Source organism: Tupaia chinensis, unplaced genomic scaffold, assembly GCF_000334495.1.
Source record: "Tupaia chinensis unplaced genomic scaffold, TupChi_1.0 Scaffold143906_1, whole genome shotgun sequence".
NCBI lineage: Eukaryota > Metazoa > Chordata > Mammalia > Scandentia > Tupaiidae > Tupaia > Tupaia belangeri.
In genome coordinates this window covers 799,362-818,738 of record NW_006203757.1, presented here as the reverse complement: position 1 = coordinate 818,738, position 19,377 = coordinate 799,362, and the positions used below count along the sequence as shown (strand labels likewise).

Genomic DNA, 19,377 nt, shown 5'->3' with positions numbered 1-19,377 from the left:
TTCCCTACATAAACCCCCTTTTCTAAATGCCCATTTTGAGAACATTCTAAAGCCTTGAACGTAAACTCTGATAGAAACCCACTATACACCTCCCCACAGAGTTTCTAACACTCCAGGGTCCTAATGTAATTCTTAGGCTAGCTTCAGGTTGTTGTTAGGAACCACTAGTCACACTAATATTCATGCTGCACAAGTGGCAGTAACTGGTAAATCGGAACTGAAAACAGGATCTTTTCTAACGGCCCACTACAGATGCCTGCTTCTGGTTCATTTTATTTGCTCTGAGAGCAGTGTATAAATATGCAACTTTGGGTAAGAACACCCCGCAGTGACTTTGCCACATCCGGAACAGCCCTCTCATCAGTTCACGCTTCCCAAGTTGAGACAGCAGCAGCCTCCTCACTCTGAACACAAGTCACCTGCATGCCCTCTGCCTACCAGGGAGAGAAGTCACTCGTGTGGGCGGTAGGCCTCGCAGGACACTGGGCTGCAACAGAACTAGATCTTCCCGGGAGAGCAAAACAAAGGGCTGAAATAATCTTTAAAAATCACTTTGAGGGCCACAGGTGGCACAGTGGTTAAGGTGCTGGACTCCCACATGGCCGACCACTGTTCGAGTCCCCAACTTAGCAGCTTACTTTCTCTTTCTCTCTCTCTGGTCAAATTGAAGAACAATAATAATAAATAATATTAAATAATATTTTAAAAGCCATTTGTTAAAAAAAAAATTACTTTGAGCTTAAAAATTGGCTGCCACTGGAACTCCATATTACTGCCTGTCCAAGTGCAAGGCTCCAGCAAAAAGGGAGTGAGGAAATTAAACCATCCCCAGGCATCTGAAGACATGGAATGTCACTGAAAACAGATTGCCAAATGTTGGGAGACCTGTTTTCTTCAATATATTAACCAGTACTCAGCTTCAGTAGAACACCTTCCATCCTGCACTACTGATCCTAATGAGGACAGAGTACCATGTGGATGAAAAGGTCTTTCTCTGCCAATCACACACCAGCAGGCAGAATCCTTGCCTTTCTAAATGGAGTGGACCTGCTGGAGTTTGTGAAAGGAGCTCACAACGTGCAAGGCCTGGGAAATGCCTTTTTATTTCATGTGAGTGCTTGTGATGGCATCTTTTACCTAACACGTGCTTTGGAAGATAATAGCACGCATGTTGAAGTCAGTGTAGATCCTATTCAAGATACAGAAGTAATGTGTGAAGATTATTGGCTTTAAGGTGAGGAAATGATTAGGCCCATAGCAGATAAACTAGAAGAGGTGGCTGTGACAGGAGGAGCTAAAACCTGAATATGACATAATGTGCAAAGTCAGATCCTGGGTTATAGATAAAAAGAAACCTGTTTGCTTTAATCATGACTAGGATGGCAGAGACTGAATGCTTTAATAAATACTTTTTTTAAAAAGAATTACTTACTTAATCTTATTTGTTATTATTTTAAAATTTCCTACAGGGCACTCACTAGAGACAGAGAGAGGGAGGACGTAAGCCACTAGGTCCGGGACTTGAATCACGGTCAGCCATTTGTGAGTCCCAGCATCTTAACCACCACGCTACCTGCTAGTCTGAATAAACATTTACTTCAAAACCATTGGTCTACTTGGTTAATCTTCCCGAAAAAGACTGAATTAGGAAGAAAAACAAATGGTTGATAAAATTAAACAGTGGATGGACAATTAAACCCAGGTGCTTTGGTCACTCCTTTTAGAGGGCTCTGGGATCTCAAGCTGCAAGGACTGAGTGCTGAGGAGAGACAGAAATAACTGGAAGTGGACATGACACAAAGTGCTTGGCCAAAGACCCTAAAGTTGAGTTTGCTGCACCCCAAGAGAACCCTTTTTCACTGCAGACTCAGATGAAGTGTATACGTCAAGAAAGGGATGAAGGCTCCTCCAACTGCAGGAGTTTCCACTCAGATTCTGTAAAGGAATTGATTATGGCTGAAATAAAGAACAGTATGATTTTAAAGAGAAAGGTTCTGAAAACTGTCAAGGCTGCTGGAAAATACAGACAACAAGCAGAAACTGCATTGCTGAAAATGGAGATATTACTGCTTCAAATTTAATACACCTCAACGACTAAAGAAGAAATAAACTTTAGTTATTGCTCTGATAAAAGTTCAACTTCCAAAAGGCATAGCATTTTTTAAACATTTCTGAAAACTAAAGAGACAAAAAGTTGGGGGAATGGGAATCTTCCACAAACAAGTTATTTTTTTATTTGAAATTAAGATACTATATACTAGGGCCACCAGGCAGTTTGGTGATTAAGGCACTGGACTCCCACATGGCTCACCGTAGTTTGAGTCCCAGACCTGGTAGCTTGCTTTCTCACTTTCTCTCTCTCTTTCCCCGACCTGCGGCACACTTTCTCACTCCCTCCCTACTCCCGACTCTCCGGTGAGCATGCCCTGTAGTGAATTTTTAAAAAATTAATTAATTGGGAACCAGCAGTTAGCGTAATGGCTATGTCGCTGGACTCCCACGTAGTCGACCGCGGTTCGCGTCCTTCCCGGACCTGGTGGCTTAAAACTCACGCCGGGCACGTGTGCGTGCGTGCCCAAGAACCCGGGAAGAGAATGGAGGAGAAGGGATTGCGGCGTGACCATCCCCACTGGGGGGTGATTTCTCGCTTTCTGTCTCTATGTCTCTCTCTGTCTGTCTGGTGAGCGCACGTGCCCTATAGTGAAAAAAAAAAAAAAAAACTCTCAAAAAAAAAATTTAATTAATTAATTCTAAAAAAAGTACAAGTTTATAAAAATATGTGTACCTCCAAATCTAAATTCATTAAACAGCTTTGCTTTTCACATAAGATCCTACTCCACATGCTCATAGGAAGTGGGGGAAGTGAGAAATCACTCCCTAAAGGGGATGGCCACACCACAACCCTTTCTCTTCCATTCTTTTCTCCCGATTTTGGGCACGCATACACATGCATCTGACATATTTTTCAACCTGCCAGGTCTGTGACTTGAACAATGGAGTTGTGGAGTCAGCCATGTAGGATCCAGTGCCTTAATCACACCACCACCTGCTGGCCTCATTATTGGTCTTTTTGATGAAAAAAAACAACAAAAACAAAAACAAAAAAAACCCCAACAAGAAACATGTTATCATTGGGAATATACGTACAAATTGAGAGCTGACAGGTGGCATTGTGGTTAAGGGCACTGGACTCCCATATGGCTGATCACAATTTGAGTCCCAGACCTGGTGGCTTTCCTTCTCACTTTCTTTCTCTTTCTCATTCTGTCCCTCTCTGGTCAAATTAAAATAAATAAAGTTAAATAAAAATAATTCTTAAAAAAAAGAAATATGCAAACAAATGGGTCAGCCCTATAGCCTAGTAGTTAAAAGAGCCAGATCTCACAGGGCCAACTGTGATTCAAATGCTGTCCTCAATGGCTTGAAAAATATGCCACGTGCATGTGTATGCATGTCCCAAATCCCACAGGATGGAGAAATGGATAACGGATTGCACTGTCACCAATGGGAGGTACTTTCTCACTCCCTCTGGTGAATGTATGTGCCTTCTAGTGTTCAAAAATAAATAAATAAATAAATAAACATATATATGTGTACACAAAATTAAATAAAACCAAGCCACCTCAAATTCTGCATTTGTATAACAATCAAGGCATGCATTACTCCCAGATAATAAATAACCTAAAAAGTCATGCAAATTAAGGAATAATATATGCTAACATTTCCACCTAAAGTCTGGTAGCTGAAAAATACTTTACATTTTTTGCATTGAAGATTCTTCAACTCTGATGTTGAAAAATAAGTCAACTGATTTTCGCCAACTTTATGCAAAGTGAGTTTCAGCTGAAGCTTTTAGTAGTATCTGCTTACAACTTTTTTTTTTTTTAACCATAGTGCACATGCACTTGCTGGAGAGAAGAAGGGAGAAAAGTGAGAAAGCACCCCTAGGAGATGGCTGTGCTGCAATCCCTTCTCCTTCTGTCTCCTCTCAGGATTTTGGGCTTACACCTACATACATACACGTGGCATGGTTTTTAAGCCACTGGGTCTGGGACTTGAACTGTGGTTAGCCATGTGGGAGCCACCCAGCACATCAACCATCATGCCAAGTGCTGACCTCTTGCATTCATCAACTTCTAAATGTCAGGCACTTAAAATTATTACCCACAACTGCAGTTTTTTCCAAAATAGTTTCTATCAAGATTAACTGACTGGGACCAGCAGTTAGCGTCACGGCTATGTTGCTGGATTCCCATGTAATCAACTGCGGTTCGAGTCTCGGACTCGGTGCCTTAAGCTCACACCAGGCACATGTGCGTGAGTGCCCAAGATCCTGAGAGGAGATTGAAGGAGAAGGGATTGCAGTGTGGCCATCCTCCCCGGGGTGTGTGTGTGTGTGGGGTGATTTCTTGCTTTCTGTCTCTCTCTCTCTCTTCCTGGTGAGAGAGTGCACCCTATAGCAAAAAAAAAAAAAAAAAAAAAAAAGATGAACTGACTAACAGTCTGTCAAAGGTCAGCCCCTGTGCACACGAATTAAATTCTGTACACAGAGAGCCAGATTCCACATAGCTGATCATGGTTCAAATCCTGACTCTGGTGGCTTAAAAAACAAACCAAGAGCATATGCATGCATGCCCTAAATTCTGACGGGATAGGAAAATAGAGAAAAAAGGATTGTAGGGAGCACTCTCTATTGCTCGTATTCTCTCTTTCTCTCTCTGGCAGGCAGGCACACACTCCCCGCCCCATTGGCAATAAAAATAAACAATATAGTCAAAGTGCTTTTGGGATTAATCATGGAAAAATGCAATTTATATTTTAAAGTTATCAATAGTCTGGGCTAGCAAGTGGTATGGTGGTAAGGCGCTGGATTCCCATATCATAAATAGCAGTTCGAGCCCCAGACCTGGTGGCTTAAAAATAATAATAGGTGGGACCAGAGGGTGGCATGGTGATTGAGAGCACTGGACTCCCACATGGCCAATGGTGATTCAAGTCCCGAACTTGGTAGCTTGCTTTCACTTTCCCTCTCCCTTTCTCATTCTGTCTCTCTCTTGTCAAATAAAATAAATAAATAAATAAATGAAGTTAAATAAACTAATTCAAAAAATAAAAAAATGGGCATGTGTGAATGCATGCCCCAAATCCCAAGAGACTGAAGGAGAAGAGACTGCGGCATAGCCCTCCTCTAGAGGAGGTGATTTGTCACCTTCCCTCCCTAGGACTCTCTCTCCCACGGGCACATCCGCCCAACAAAACTGATGTAGACAAACCATCCGGATAGACCGTCATGCAAATAATCTAACTTGGAGGGGTAATATAATAAATCTACCTAATTAGAACACAGTGCTGAAAAGTTCTACATCAGTTATTATCCTACTCAGTTACTGAATTATTTTCAGAATAAATTTGTTAAAATGTAGATGTTCATAAGAAGGGAATAAATATGTTCAAAAAATGGTTAATAATGTATCTGAAATTTAAGAAGCATAACATACAGAGTTAACTGGCAATTAAAAATAGAAAACTCAGATTTACTCCTTCGAGAAACAGACTGAAGTACTAAAGGGTTTAAATATTCAGAGAACTAACAATTAGGACTTACCTCTAAAATCTGACTAGCTCTAAGTAATGAGTGCCCATCAGCCTGGACCAATGTAACCTGACTAGGAAACTAGCAGAATGGGCCAACTGTGGTTTGAGTCCTGAACCTGGTGGCTTGCTTCCTCGCTTTCCCTTTCTTTCTCTCTCTGTCTCTATCTGGTAAAATTAAGAAATAACAACAAATAGAATTAAATAAATAATTTTTTTTTTTTTGGAGAGGTTTTCGCTATAGGGTGCGTGCGCTCACCAGAAAGACAGAGAGAGACAGAGAGATAGTAAGTGAGAAATCACCCCCCAGGGGACATGGCCACGCCGCAATCCCTTCTCCTCCATTCTCCTCTTGGCATCTTGGGCACACATGCACAGGCACCCAGCGTGAGTTTTAAGCCGCCGGGACCGGGACCTGCACCACAGTTGCCTACACAGGAGTCCAGCGACATAGCCATTACGTTAACTGCTGGTTCCAATAAATAAATAATTCTTAAAAAAAAAAAAAGAAAATTCCAGGGACAGATGGTGGCACTGTAATTAACACAATTAGACCCACACGGGAATACCCATGATTCAGGCTGGCTGAGGATGAGAGTGGACTGCAGCATGAAGATCCTATAAAGGGATGCCAGTGGCTCTCTCTCTCTCATAGAAGAAATAAGTAACTTGTAAAAATCTGCAAAGCTCCTTTACGGAACTGTAAAGAAGGTGCTGAGAACCACTTTTACCCCTACTAATGCAGTAAAATAATGTACAGAATGCAAACAGAAGACTAGTTGAGGTTATAATTAAATTAAAAATAATTCTTTCAAAATACCATATGAAAAGTAAGATTTTTCTAGGTTGGCAGGTGGCATGGTGGTTAAGGTGCTAGACTCTCACATGGACAACCACGGTTTGAGTCTCAGACCTGGAGGATTGTTTTCTCACTTTCTGTTTCTCTCTCTCTCTAGTAAATTAAAAAAAAAATAATAACGAAATTAAATAAATAATTCTTTAAAAAAAAAGAGAAGTAAGGTTTTCTGATATAAATAAACTTAAGAATATGTTTTATATAAGAACTGGTAACATTTTAAAAAGTATTAACTAAAATATCTTATGTTTCATAAATGCTTCATTTTGATATTCTTACCCTAGATTGGTCAAGAATTTGAAGTTTTTCCCAAATTATGTTATTACTCTCAGATTTTTTCCAAGGATTATTCCATTTTTCAGAAGCTTCTTTTTCTTTCTTCTTTAAAGCAACCTGTTCATCTGTAAATAATGTCCTTTTTTAAAAAATATACAAAAACTGTAAAAAAAGAATCATGTAAACAAATCATGACCTTAAAAAGGGTAGATTCTGACACAGATCTAATAAAAGATTTTTTAAGGAAGATTAATTTATAAGGCAGAGAGAATTTTAAAGGACACAGAATAAAAGAAAACATTTAATCACAACCAAACTTAAGAATAGCACAAATGGGGAATCTGCAGATGGCATAACGGTTACACTGCTAGGTTCCCACATAGTCAACGGTGGTTCCAAGTCCCAGACCAGCAGCTTGAAACTCACACCAGGCGCATATGCATCATGCGTGCCACAATCCCGAGAGGAGACTGGAGAAGGGACTGCGGCGTGGGGAGTGATTTCTTGCCTTCTGTCTGTCTCTAACTCTCTGGCAAGCACATGTGCCCTATAGCAAAAACCTCTCTTAAAAAAAAAAGAATAGCACAAATGAATGTAAATTTTTTTTTTTTGGAGGTTTTTTCACTATAGGCGCGTGTGCTCGCCAGACAGACAGAGAGAGACATAGAGACAGAAAGCGAGAAATCACCCCCCAGTGGGGATGGTCACACTGCAATCCCTTCTCCTCCATTCTCCTCTCGGGATCCTGGGCACGCAGGCACACGCACCCGGTGTGAGTTTTAAGCCACTGGGTCTGGGACGCGAACCGCGGTCGACTACGTGGGAGTCCAGCGACACAGCCATTACGCTAACTGCTGGTTCCCAATGTAAAAATATTTTTACCATAATCATCAGTAAGGCAATGTTACCTGAATAACTAATTTTATATTTTATTAACTATTCTGAGGTTCTATTTTCCCATAATGTTCATTCAGGTATAACTTAGAGAATTAAAACCTAAGCTCTGGAGTCAGAGAAAACTGGGGCAAATTCAAGTGTAACCACTTCTTAGCTATGCGACGTGGAGGAACTGTTGTTAATGCCCCTGAACCTCTTCTTCCATACAATGAGGTTAATAACAGTGCCTATATCAGTATAGGACCTGGTACAACATAAATATTCAGTAAATGTTAGTCATTTCTCATTACTTCTGAAAAGTAAAAAAACATAAAACCTTAGGTCTAATAGACAGTATTAAAACTAAACTCTAAATCTTCACTACATGTTTAAGTACAAAACCCAGAGATGTATAAATTGTGTGCCCAAAATCCCGAGGGGGGTGTTTCTCGCTTTCTCTGTCTCTCCAGTGAGTACATGCATGTACCCCATAGCAAAAATCTCTTAAAAAAAAAAAAAAAAAAAGGCAATTTGCTCTGGGGCTAGCAGATGGCATAGCAGTTACGTCACTGGACTCCCACATGGCTGACCATGGTCAAGTCCTCAACCTGGGCCTTGGGCACTATGTGCCCCAAACACAGGAAGAGAATAAAGAACATATTTGCAGAATGGCCATCCCCCCTATGGGGGGGTGATTTCTCACTTCCTCTCTCACTGTCTTCCCCCAGAGCCCCCGTAAGCACACACACTGTAAGGGACCAGCAGTTAGCGTAATGGCTATGTCACTGGACTCCCACATAGTCGACCGCGGTTCTAGTGCTGGACCCATGTGCTTAAACTCACGCCGGGCGCGTGTGCGTGTGTGCCCAAGATCCCGAAAGGAGAATGGAGAAGGGATTGCAGCGTGGTCATCCCTCCTGGGGAGTGATTTCTCATTTTCTGTCTCTCTGTCTCTGTCTGTCTGACGGGCGCATGTGCTCCAAAAGAAAAAAAAAAAAAAGCACACACACCGTAAGGCAAAAACCTCTTTAAAAAATAAAGTAATATGCTCTGGGGGCCAGCAGGTGGCATGGTAGTTAAGGCACTGTATCCCACATAGCCCACTCCGCAGTTAGAATACTGGATTCAGTGGTTTGAAAATCATGCCAGGTGTGTATGTGTGCGTGCCTAAAATCCCATAGGAGAATGGAGAAGGGATCATGGCATGGATATCCCTCCTTGGGGGTGATTTCTCGCTTTCCCTCTCTTTCTGGCTAGTGTACACACCCTATGGCCAAAAAGAAAAAATAAGTGATATGCTTTGCTCATAGTACGTTAAATGTTTTCAGGACATAAAGGCATATTTCAGTCATTTCTAAATAGCTCCATATTATTTCAGAAATTTAGTGTATTTCAGTAAGTTAAATCTGTGTTGAAAGAAAAGTATTTAAAGGTGAAACTGTTCTATTTATATATATGAGCCTTTCTTACATTGCTACCTAGTTTCTTCATCCTTGTTACCTTGACTTCCATTACTTCACTTTATATTTCTGCTGTTTATCTGTTCTGAACACCCATCCCAGCACGGCTTAACTGTTTCACAGGAATTTCTAGTCGATTAAAGGGTAAGACCTATCTAATGCCTTCAGTATAGCCAGTCCAACTGTTACATCACACATTTTCAAAACTGTGACAACTGGACCCTAAGTCTAGTTTAAGAAGTAATAGACACTGGGACCAGCAAATGGAGTAATGGTTACGTCAATGAACTCCCACACAACCATGGTTCAAGTCCTAGACCTGGCAGCTTAAATCTCACACCAGGCATGTGTGCGTGCATGCCCAAAATCCTGAGGGAATGGAGGAGAAGGGACTGTGGTGTGGCCATCCCTCTGGGGGATGAGTTCTTGCTTTCTGTCTCTCTGGCGAGCTATCAGCCCCTATTAGGAAAAAAGCTCTCAAAAAAACAACAAAAAAAAGTAATGGGCATTTCTTAGCTATTAACAAAACTTTAAGACTTAACAGAGGAGTCAGCAAGTGGCACAGTGGATAAAAGCTCTGGATTCCCACATGGCAGACCATGGTTTGTATCCTGGACCTGGTAGCTTGCTTTCTCACTTTCTCTCCCTCTCTTTCTCTGTCTCTCTGTGATCAAATCTAAAAATAATAATAATAAATAAAAATTAAACAGGTAATTTTAAGAAACGACTTAACAAAAATGATAAAATTTTCTTTTATAAGGTCCACAGGCTGACAAAAAGCAATAAGCTTGTTTCTGTCTCAAATATACTGATTCATCTATTAGAATGTGTGATTATTTAAAAAATTTTAAAAATGAAACACATTTTACAATAAAATCACCCTTAAATCTATAGGATTTCTGTAATAGAAAATATGAAAAAGGATTTTCAGGAAATAAAAAAGTTTAAGGGGAACCAGCAATTAGCGTAATGGCTATGTCGCTGGACTCCCATGTAGTTGACCACAGTTCACGTCCCAGCCCCCGGGGGGTTAGAACTCATGCTGGGCGCATGTGCGTGCGTGCCCAAGATCCCAAGAGAATAGAGGAGAAGGGACTGTGGCGTGACCATCCCCCTGGGGGGTGATTTCTCGCTTTCTGTCTCTATGTCTCTCTCTGTCTGGCAAGTGTACCACGCGCCCTATAGCGAAAACCTCTTCCCCCCTTCCCCCCAAAAAAGTTTAAGAATCTTTGTTTGCACTTACCGGGGCTCTGTTGGTGACATTAATGCTTTTGGTACACACCACAAAGTACCAAAACAGGATAGGAAGAATTTTTTGTGGTGACACCATAAAACTTTTTTTTTTTAAATTTTTTAAAGTGTTTTGCTGTAGGGCACATGTGCTCTTTGGGAGAGACAGAGATGAAACATAAAGTGAGAAATCACCCCCCAGAGAAAATGGACATATTGTAATCACTTCTCCTCCACCCTCCTCTTGAGATTTTGGGCATGTTTATACATGTGTGTGGCCTGTATTTCAACCTTCCATGTCTGGGACTCAAACTGTACAACTGGCCATGTAGGATCTAGCTCTCTTAATCTCCATGTCGCCTGCTGGCCCACCACAGTACTTCTTACGCGTTTAGAGAACTATCCTAGATGTCAAACATTATAAAATAAGATTTCTGATAATATCATCCTAAAGATAAACTTCATCCTCAATATATATTCTTTAAACCAAGAAAACTTTAATAAAAAATATAAAAATTACCTACCTAGTTCTTTTCTCCACTGGGCTTTTTTTGCTTCTAACAAACTTCTAGAATGTTCCCTTTCTCCCAGGGTACTGAATATGTCAGCTGGTTTCCGTTCATTCTCTCTAAGGCAAAACACACATACACAAAGAAACCTTTTAAAATTATTTTATTTATTTAATTATTATTTTTAAACTTGCTACAGCTATCAGAGAGGGAAAGTGAGAAAGCAAGCTGCCAGGTCTAGGACTTGAAATGCAATCAACCACGTGGGAGCCCAGCACCCTAACCATGATACCTGCTGGCCCCAACAACAGAAATCTAACTACAGACTGCTATGTAACTGACTGCACAAATATAAAGAAATACACTTTTGGGGGCCAGCAGCTAGCATGGTGGTTGAGGTGTTAGATTCCCACATGGTTGCCACAGTTGGGAGCCCCAGACTCCGGCAGCTTAAAAATCATGCCAGGTGCACATGCATGTGTGCCCAAAATCCTAAGAGGAGAATGGAAAAGAAGGGACTGTGGTGTGGTCATCCCTCCTTGGGGGGCAACTTCTCACTTTCCCTCTCTCTGTCAAGCTCCTGTGCCCTATGGCAAAAACCTAAAACAAAAAAGTCATGTGAGAAACACCTTGGGGAGACAGGCTCTTTTCCGCATGAGCTGCCTGCTCCCTTTGCTTTGTGAATTGCAATAAAGCTGTCCTTTTAATAATAAAGAAAAGAAAAGGGGAGGGGGGGGAGAAGCAGCTTTTAAATAGTAATAAGTCTTCTGAGTAACAGTTACACATGTAAGTCAAAGAAAAGCAAATCATATTCCCAAAATGACCCATAACAACACAGAAGAGTTACATACATGACAATTTTCTGCTCATACTGCGTAGATGTCTCCTGAGTTTTACTTAGGACAGGTTTATTTTCATCTGTGGGAGATGAAACAGCCTCAGTTTTGTGGAATAATCCCATAATGTTCTCATCCTTTGGTTGATCAGGAATAGTGTTTAAATGTAGATTATATTGACCTAAGAGGTAAAAAATGCATTTTTAAAATTAATGCTAAATTACATCTATTATAACACCTTATCTTTGTATAGTGCTACACGGTTTTTAAAAGTCTTATGTTCACTGGGACCAGCAGTTAGTGTAATGGCTATGTCACTGGACTCCCATGTAGTCGACCACGGTTCGAGTCCTGGACCCGGTGACTTAAACTCAGACTGGGCGCGTGTGTGCGTGCCCAAGATTGCGAGAGGAGAAAGGAGGAGAAGGGATTGTGGCGTGGCCCTCCGCCCTGTGTGTGTGTGGGGGGTGGTTTCTCGCTTTCTTATCTCTCTGTCTCTCTCTGTCTGTCTGGCTAGTGCACGCGCCCTATAGCAAAAACGTCTCAAAAAAAAAAAAAAAAAAGTCTTATGTTCACTACTTCTCTTAACTCACAACAATCCATTTAGATAGATAGAGACAGAGTGTCCCTTATCCAAAATGCTTTGACGCCATAGTGTTTTAGGACCGAGATTTCTTTTTTTTTTTTGATTTAGGAATACGTGTATATATATACTGAGGTATCTTGGGAATGGAACCTAAGTCTAAACATAAAATTCATCTGTCTCACATACACCTTACATACAGACTAAAGGTAATTTATATGCTATTTTCATACTACATGCAATGTTCTGTGACACATCACATGAGAAGGCCAAGTGTAGAATTTTCCACTTGTGGCACCCTGTTGGCCCTCAAAATAATGATCTTATTTTCCTCATTTGGCTGTGAAATCAATGGAAACGATTTCAAGAACTTTTATCTCTATTTCCAACTAAATTATAATAATAATTTAAAAATACCCTAAAACATCTAAATCAAATGTTTTATTTAGGGCCATATGCTGGCTCAAAAATTCTTCTAATTCATCCTGAATGTGCTACTTCTCTCAATGAGAAAATAATGATCTTATTTTCCTCATTTGGCTGTGAAATCAATGGAAACGATTTCAAGAACTTTTATCTCTATTTCCAACTAAATTATAATAATAATTTAAAAATACCCTAAAACATCTAAATCAAATGTTTTATTTAGGGCCATATGCTGGCTCAAAAATTCTTCTAATTCATCCTGAATGTGCTACTTCTCTCAATGAGGAGAAAGCAATTCTTCTAATTCATCCTGAATGTGCTACTTCCTTCAATGAGAAAGCATATCTAACATGTAGGTCATTCCATGACTAGGGAAATTTTGCTTTTAACTTTGTTGGCTGAGAAACATTGTTACTCTCTGTTCTCTGAGTTAGAATTCCAGCCCCAAGACAGCTTCCTCAGATTACTACGAATAATCAGACCCAAGAAATGGTAAATGATTCCATCTTGAACATTTTGGGAATGTATTAGTTACCTGGCCCCCAACCCACTGTAAAGCCTCTTGATGGAGACTCTCGATTTTAATTTTTTTCACTATTGGCTAATAGAAGTTTAATGACAATTCTATTGTTCTCATATTCAAAATTCCTTAGCTCAAAGATGAAATTAGAAGGCTTTTAAAAACATAAGACAATGCCCTAACTTGTAAAACAGAAGCACATAACACTCTATACTCCTTTCAAGTTTGTGTTGTACATTGTTTTAAAAAATAACACTGGGGCCTGCAGATAGTGTGGTGGTTATGCAGCTGGACTCGCACATGGCCAACCACAGTTCGAGTTCCAGACCCAATGGCTTAAAACTCACATCAGGTGCACATGCATGCATGCCAAAGATCTTGAGAGAATGGAGGAGAAAGGACTGCAGTGTGGCCAGCCCCACTGGGGGACTTATTTCTCACTTTCCCTCTCACTGTCTGTGTCTTTCTCTCTCTCCCCCCAGCAAACATACGCATACTAAAGCAACAACCTCTATCCAAAAAAAAAAATTGCACTGTCAATCCTTAGAATAGATTAAGGGACAGAAAGACCAAATTCAAGGGCAAGGAAAGCAGTGTTCTTTTGCAACTCAAGTCAAATCTTCATACCAAGCTTCCCTTAATTTTTACTAGAAATACCAGACTGGTGCTTTTTTTTTTTCTTTCTTTTTTTCTAGAGGGTATGTATGCTCACCAGAGATGGTGGGGTTGCGGGGAGCAGCCCACTCTGGAGCGTGGTCACTCCACAATCCCTTCTCCTACATCTCTCCCTCTCTCAGAATTTTAGGCATGAGCACACATGTGCCTAGGATGTTTTTCATGTCTCTGAGACCAAGACTCAAACCACGTAGTTCATCATGTGGAATTGGCTGCCTTAACCACCAGGTCAGGAAGTCTGCCTTAGAATATTTTATATGTGTAATTATTTTAAATGTAAGCAAAGCCTCTTTTTTTCTTTTTTTGGAGAGGTTTTTGCTATAGGGTGCATGCACTTGCCAGACAGACAGAGAAAGAAAGACAGAAAACGAGAAATCACCCCCCAGGGGGGATGGCCACACCACAATCCTTTCTCCTCCATTCTCCTCTTGGGATCTTGGGCACGCACGCACACTCACCCGGCGTGAGTTTAAGCCACTGGGTCCGGGACTCGAACCGCGGTCGACTACGTGGGAGTCCAGCAACATAACCATTATGCTAACTGCTGGTCCCAAGCCTCTTAACATTCTAAAAAAACTACAATAATTTTTTGTACTAACATTTCTTTTTCTAGTTCACAGAAATTGAGTTTCTTATGGCTATGGTGCATATTTTGAGCATTAACCTCAAAATATGGCATATTGGGCTAGCCAGGTGGTGTGGTGGTTAAGGCAGCATGCTCCCACATGGCTGACTACACAGTTTGAGCCCCAGACCAGGTGGTCTGGAAAAAACACCAGGTGTGTTTGTATGTCTCCAAAATCATAAGAAGAAAATGGAGGGAAAGGGATTGCAGCAGAGCCATCCCCTGGGTGTGAGTGTGTGTGTGTGTGATTTCTCACACTCCCTCTCTCTCTTGAGTGCATGTGCCCTATAGCAAAAACAAAAACATGGCATATTTTAAGTATAAAGGTAATTTTGCATATTATAGACAGTCCTCTAAAGGAAAATTACACAGTAAATTAGAATGTAAGAGGCACAGTTACATAAAATCCAATCAATATGAAATTCTAAAACACATAACAAGAAAATTAATATTAAGACTTAGAAAACTTACTTGTTTCTTCCTCCTTTCCAGTCTCCATTGAAAAAACAGATTTACTTCCTTGGTTTATGGTCATCAAGATCTGCTGTAACTGGTCTTGTGTAAGACACACCAAATTACTCTTCATATTTTCAGTCGTGATGTGTTTGTTGTGAGACTTCTGTTTACCGACTAGAGATGTAGTCATGGGGCTTCTGGTCTTCTGTACATTAGGGGTTCCAGGTGAAAGCTCGTTCTGGATATGAAGGCAATCTTTATCTACACACTGCTTACACAAATCCTTAGTGGGTGAAAAAGTCATTCTATTTTTCTCACTTTTTGCCTGGGATGTTTCTGAATCACCTTTCTTCTTTTGCAAAAGTTTTTCAGACCCGCAACAAGTATCTTGTGTTGACTTTAGATTGTGTCCACTTTGTTTTGTTCTTAAAGGATATTTTGCAACCTTGATCTTATTTCCCATCTGTTAAGACACCAGAATTACATTTTTTTTGTAATAGCCCATGAAAAATCAATAAATCTTTATTTATGTAATGTATGACAAGCACTCCCATAAATGTCCCGTTTGCCATTTAGATAACATAGCTGTAAAAAAAGTTTAACCTTTACAAATATTCACTTGATAGATTTACCAACTAGATACAATTATTTTTTTATTTTTTTGAGAGGTTTTTGCTATACGGCATGTGTGCTCGCCAGAAAGACAGAAAATAAGAAATCACCCCACCCCACCCCCAGGGGGGGATGGCCACGCCACAATCCCTTCTCCTCCATTTTCCTCTCGGGATCTTGGGCACACATGTACATACGCCCGGTGTGAGTTTAAGCCACTGGGTCTGGGACTGGAACCACAGTTGACTACATGGGAGTCCGACAACATAGCCATTACGCCAACTGCTGGTCCCTAGATACAATTATTTTACTTGAGGATAATGAATACAGAAACTGACAATGCCATTTTATTCCCATCTAGATTTTCATGTCATTAGATCGTACCACCCCTCCCACTACTACTCATTACAAGCATCTATATACCCACAAGTTACTGTGAGCATCTTAGGTTGTCAGCCACCATCCTCTTCTCTAACATAACTGTTTTAATGATTGGTACTTTCATTTCCACATGGGTAGTCTTTTTTCAGAACCTTGGCCTCACATGTCCTCAAATGTAGCTCCTAGGCTATTGTCCTTTGTGCTGTGACTCATTCCCACTGTACTAAGCTTGTAACTACTACCCATAATTGCAATCCCTCCGTTCTCTCCGTTTGAAGAACTCGGCAATGACTACCATCTCTGATTTTTTTTTTTCAACTCCCTTCCTCTCATATCCCAATTTCAACAATTCTTTAACTCTGCTGAGATTTGTAATCCGTCAGTCTTATCATCTCTCTCTTGCCAACAATATTAAATCCCACAACTAACCAAAACCATCTCTCTCTTCCATTCGAACGCCCTTACTTTGCTCTACAGCATGCACACATTGCAAACCCCAACTCTAATAAAATCCAACTGTTCACCTATTCTGTGTTTGCAACCAAGGAGAAAAACAACACTGCCATGCCAACTGGTTTCACTTTAACCAAGACCATCAAATGAGCTCTCTAAAAAAAATTATTTAATTTTATTTATTTATTCATTTATTTTAATTTGACCAGAGAGAGAGAGAGAAAGTGAGAAAGCAAGCATGAAATGAGCTCTTAATGCTACATGACGGTCATAGGTTTCACAAATCTACTTTCTAATTTTTTAAAAGAATTATTTATTTATTATTATTATTATTGTTCATATTTTTCACATGAGTTTTGCCAGAGAAAGACAGAGAGAGAGAGAGAAAGAGAGAGAAAGCAAGCCGCCAGGTCAGGGACTCAAACCATGGCCGGCCATGTGGGAATTCCAGCACCTTAACCACCATGCCACCTGCTGACTAAATACAGTGCATTCCCTTGACATACCTTGAAAGCTTCCTTTCTGTTTCCTTTTTTTCATCCTCTATAGAAAGCATACAGGCATCAGGACCTTCTAACACTCTACATGGACCACTGTATTTGGATCTTAACTAGTTCCTATGGATCTTAACTAATTACAATCATTCATCTTGAGAAAAGCAGTCCCAAAAACCTTTTCCTAAAAATACAAATTAGAACATATCTAATTCCATTTTTAAATATCCTTAATGACTCCTTACATGCAAATCACGTAAATTCAAAGTTCTCACGCACACATTCAAACTCTTTATGACTGTAATCCCCTAAATTTTACACTCTACATTGTGCTCGAGATACAGACTATTCCCCAAATCCAACTCATGCTTTGTTATCTTGGCTTTTTGGTATTTTCTCTAAGTTGGAATAAACTTCCCTATCTTTTTTTGACAATTTATCTCATCACCCCATTTACGAAACATTCCCTGGTCTCCCCAAACCTGAAAGAACTACTCTCTTAAATGCTTTTTCTCCTTTATATAACCCTACTATACAACTTACTTTATTCTACTTGTAGTATTTAGTTACTTATATGACTGGTGCTCCCACTTCCAGGAAACATACAGTTTTGTTTTTCTCTTACAAAGAACAAATAAAGCCAAGAATGGAGCCCTGCACCTACACTAGAATTTTACAACTATAGTACAGTAAATCCTTGTTAAACAGAAATCTAAATGGAGTTCTAAATTAACTAGAATTATTTTGCCATAGTCTAATTACATCAGAAATAAAATAAATGACAGCTGCAATGGCATGTACTGGTAAGATAATGCTGCTCAGCACTCTGAGGCCCTCTGGGAGGACAGGGTTCAATAGGGGCCCACCCTAAAAGCTTGGTGCAGTGGCACATGCCTGTAGTCCCAGCTGCCTGGGAGGCCAACAAAGGAGGAGAGTGATCTCAGGGTGGGCCTGGACAGCACAGTAAGACCTCATCTGAAGTAGCTGAGCATGGTAGAATGCATCTGTAGTTCCAGCTACCTGGGAATCAGAAGGATCATGACACAGTGAGACTCAGACTAAAAACAAAACCAAGAAAAGCTGGCTCTGTGATAGAGGTAACGGTAATATGCTGCTCAAAAGGAACCAGGTCCCACATCGATCACATCGATCATGGTTCAAACCACCAGACCAGTCAGACTGAAAAAAGCTGGCATGCGTGGGAATGTCCAAGATTCCACAGGCTAGAGGACTGGAGGGAGCAGGCTGCAGTATGATCAGACTGTGGAGAGTGTTCATGCCTATCTCTTTCTCACATACACAAACTCTATCATGAATTTAAGAGGAAAAAAAAAAAAAAAGGAGAAAAAATATACAGGGAAAGTCTTCTTAAAATAAAGAAAGGCAATGACCTGGCATGGGGTCAATATACATTAAGCTCAACTCTGGGCACTTTTTGTAGCTTAATGCCAGAAATAATCAATGGAGGCAGCAAAAATTCATAAATAAAAAATTATATTCAGGTTACAAAGTAAATAAAAGCAACCTAGCCCAAACTGATTCCTGAGTGTTTATTGGATTAGATAAATTCCAATAGATCAAACATGTCATAAAACATTTTATATAGCATGTTGCTTTTTATTTATTTATTAGAGAGTTTTTTGCTGTAAGGCATATATACTTGCTAGAGAGAGAGAAAGCAAGAAATCACCCCCCAGGGGGGATGGCCACGCACAATCACTTTTCCATTCTCTTCTTGGGATTTTGAGCATGCATGCACACACACCAGGCAAGAGTTTCTAGCTGCTGGGTCTGAGACTCAAACCCTAGTCAGCCATGTGGGAGTCTAGCACCTTAACCACTATGTGACATGCTGACTCCAGCATCCTGCTTTTATCAGGTTTTAATTCTACCAATAGTTTTCGAAATATTATAAAAACAATATTCAATGTATTTGTTTAATATTGACTGGCTCTACAATTATGTGGGGCAAGGATGCCAAGGCCAGAAGTAACCAAAGAAAAGTAACATTTTAAAAATATAAAATGTGTTACCTAACACTAATATTATTTATGTATTTTAGTATGCCATTGATTCTCCGACAGAAATAACCATGAAAAAATTTAGTGTTTTATATTTCATCTAACTTTTGACACTATTTTAAGTATAGAGTTTTAGAATCCAGTATTTCTGTAAATTATTTCTGACACTGAACCACTGGTATTTCTTTCATTTCTCTTCCTATAAAATACAAGAAATTGAGCTAATAACCACCTTTAGTTCATATTCATTACTGCAGATTAGAGAAAATGCAGGAGACATTTTGAAAGAATTAGGAAAGCACTCAGACTATATGTGTTAAACTTGACAATAATGAGATATTTGGTTCAGCTATGTTTAAAGACTGTGAAAGGAATTTCATTTTCCCTGTGAAAATGAAAGTAATGCAGTCTATGAAAAATGGAGAAAACAGAATTGTTGGTGTTTTGGTCACTACGGAGTTAATCCTACATTGGGAGAACCCTTCACTATTTTACA

The 19,377-nt window shown here is 40.0% G+C and overlaps 1 protein-coding gene and 1 pseudogene across 4 annotated transcripts in view; one reads left to right on the top strand and one right to left on the bottom strand.

Annotated features, from left to right (window-relative positions):
- Window positions 1–1,943, top strand: part of LOC102479292 (obg-like ATPase 1) — a 4,367-nt pseudogene extending 2,424 nt beyond the window's left edge.
- Window positions 1–19,377, bottom strand: part of CCDC66 (coiled-coil domain containing 66) — a 45,813-nt gene that overhangs the window by 22,081 nt on the left and 4,355 nt on the right. For 3 of the 4 annotated variants that reach the window (XM_006165346.2, XM_014582887.2, XM_027767064.1), the window contains 4 exons: window positions 14,936–15,383; window positions 11,651–11,816; window positions 10,815–10,918; window positions 6,728–6,849 (listed from right to left, as the gene is read on the bottom strand). In XM_006165346.2, the coding sequence (XP_006165408.1) occupies window positions 6,728–6,849; window positions 10,815–10,918; window positions 11,651–11,816; window positions 14,936–15,383 (840 nt within the window). Of the gene's footprint in view, window positions 1–6,727; window positions 6,850–10,814; window positions 10,919–11,650; window positions 11,817–14,935; window positions 15,384–19,377 lie in introns of those variants that run through there. The other variant, XM_027767065.1, reaches the window with a different exon arrangement.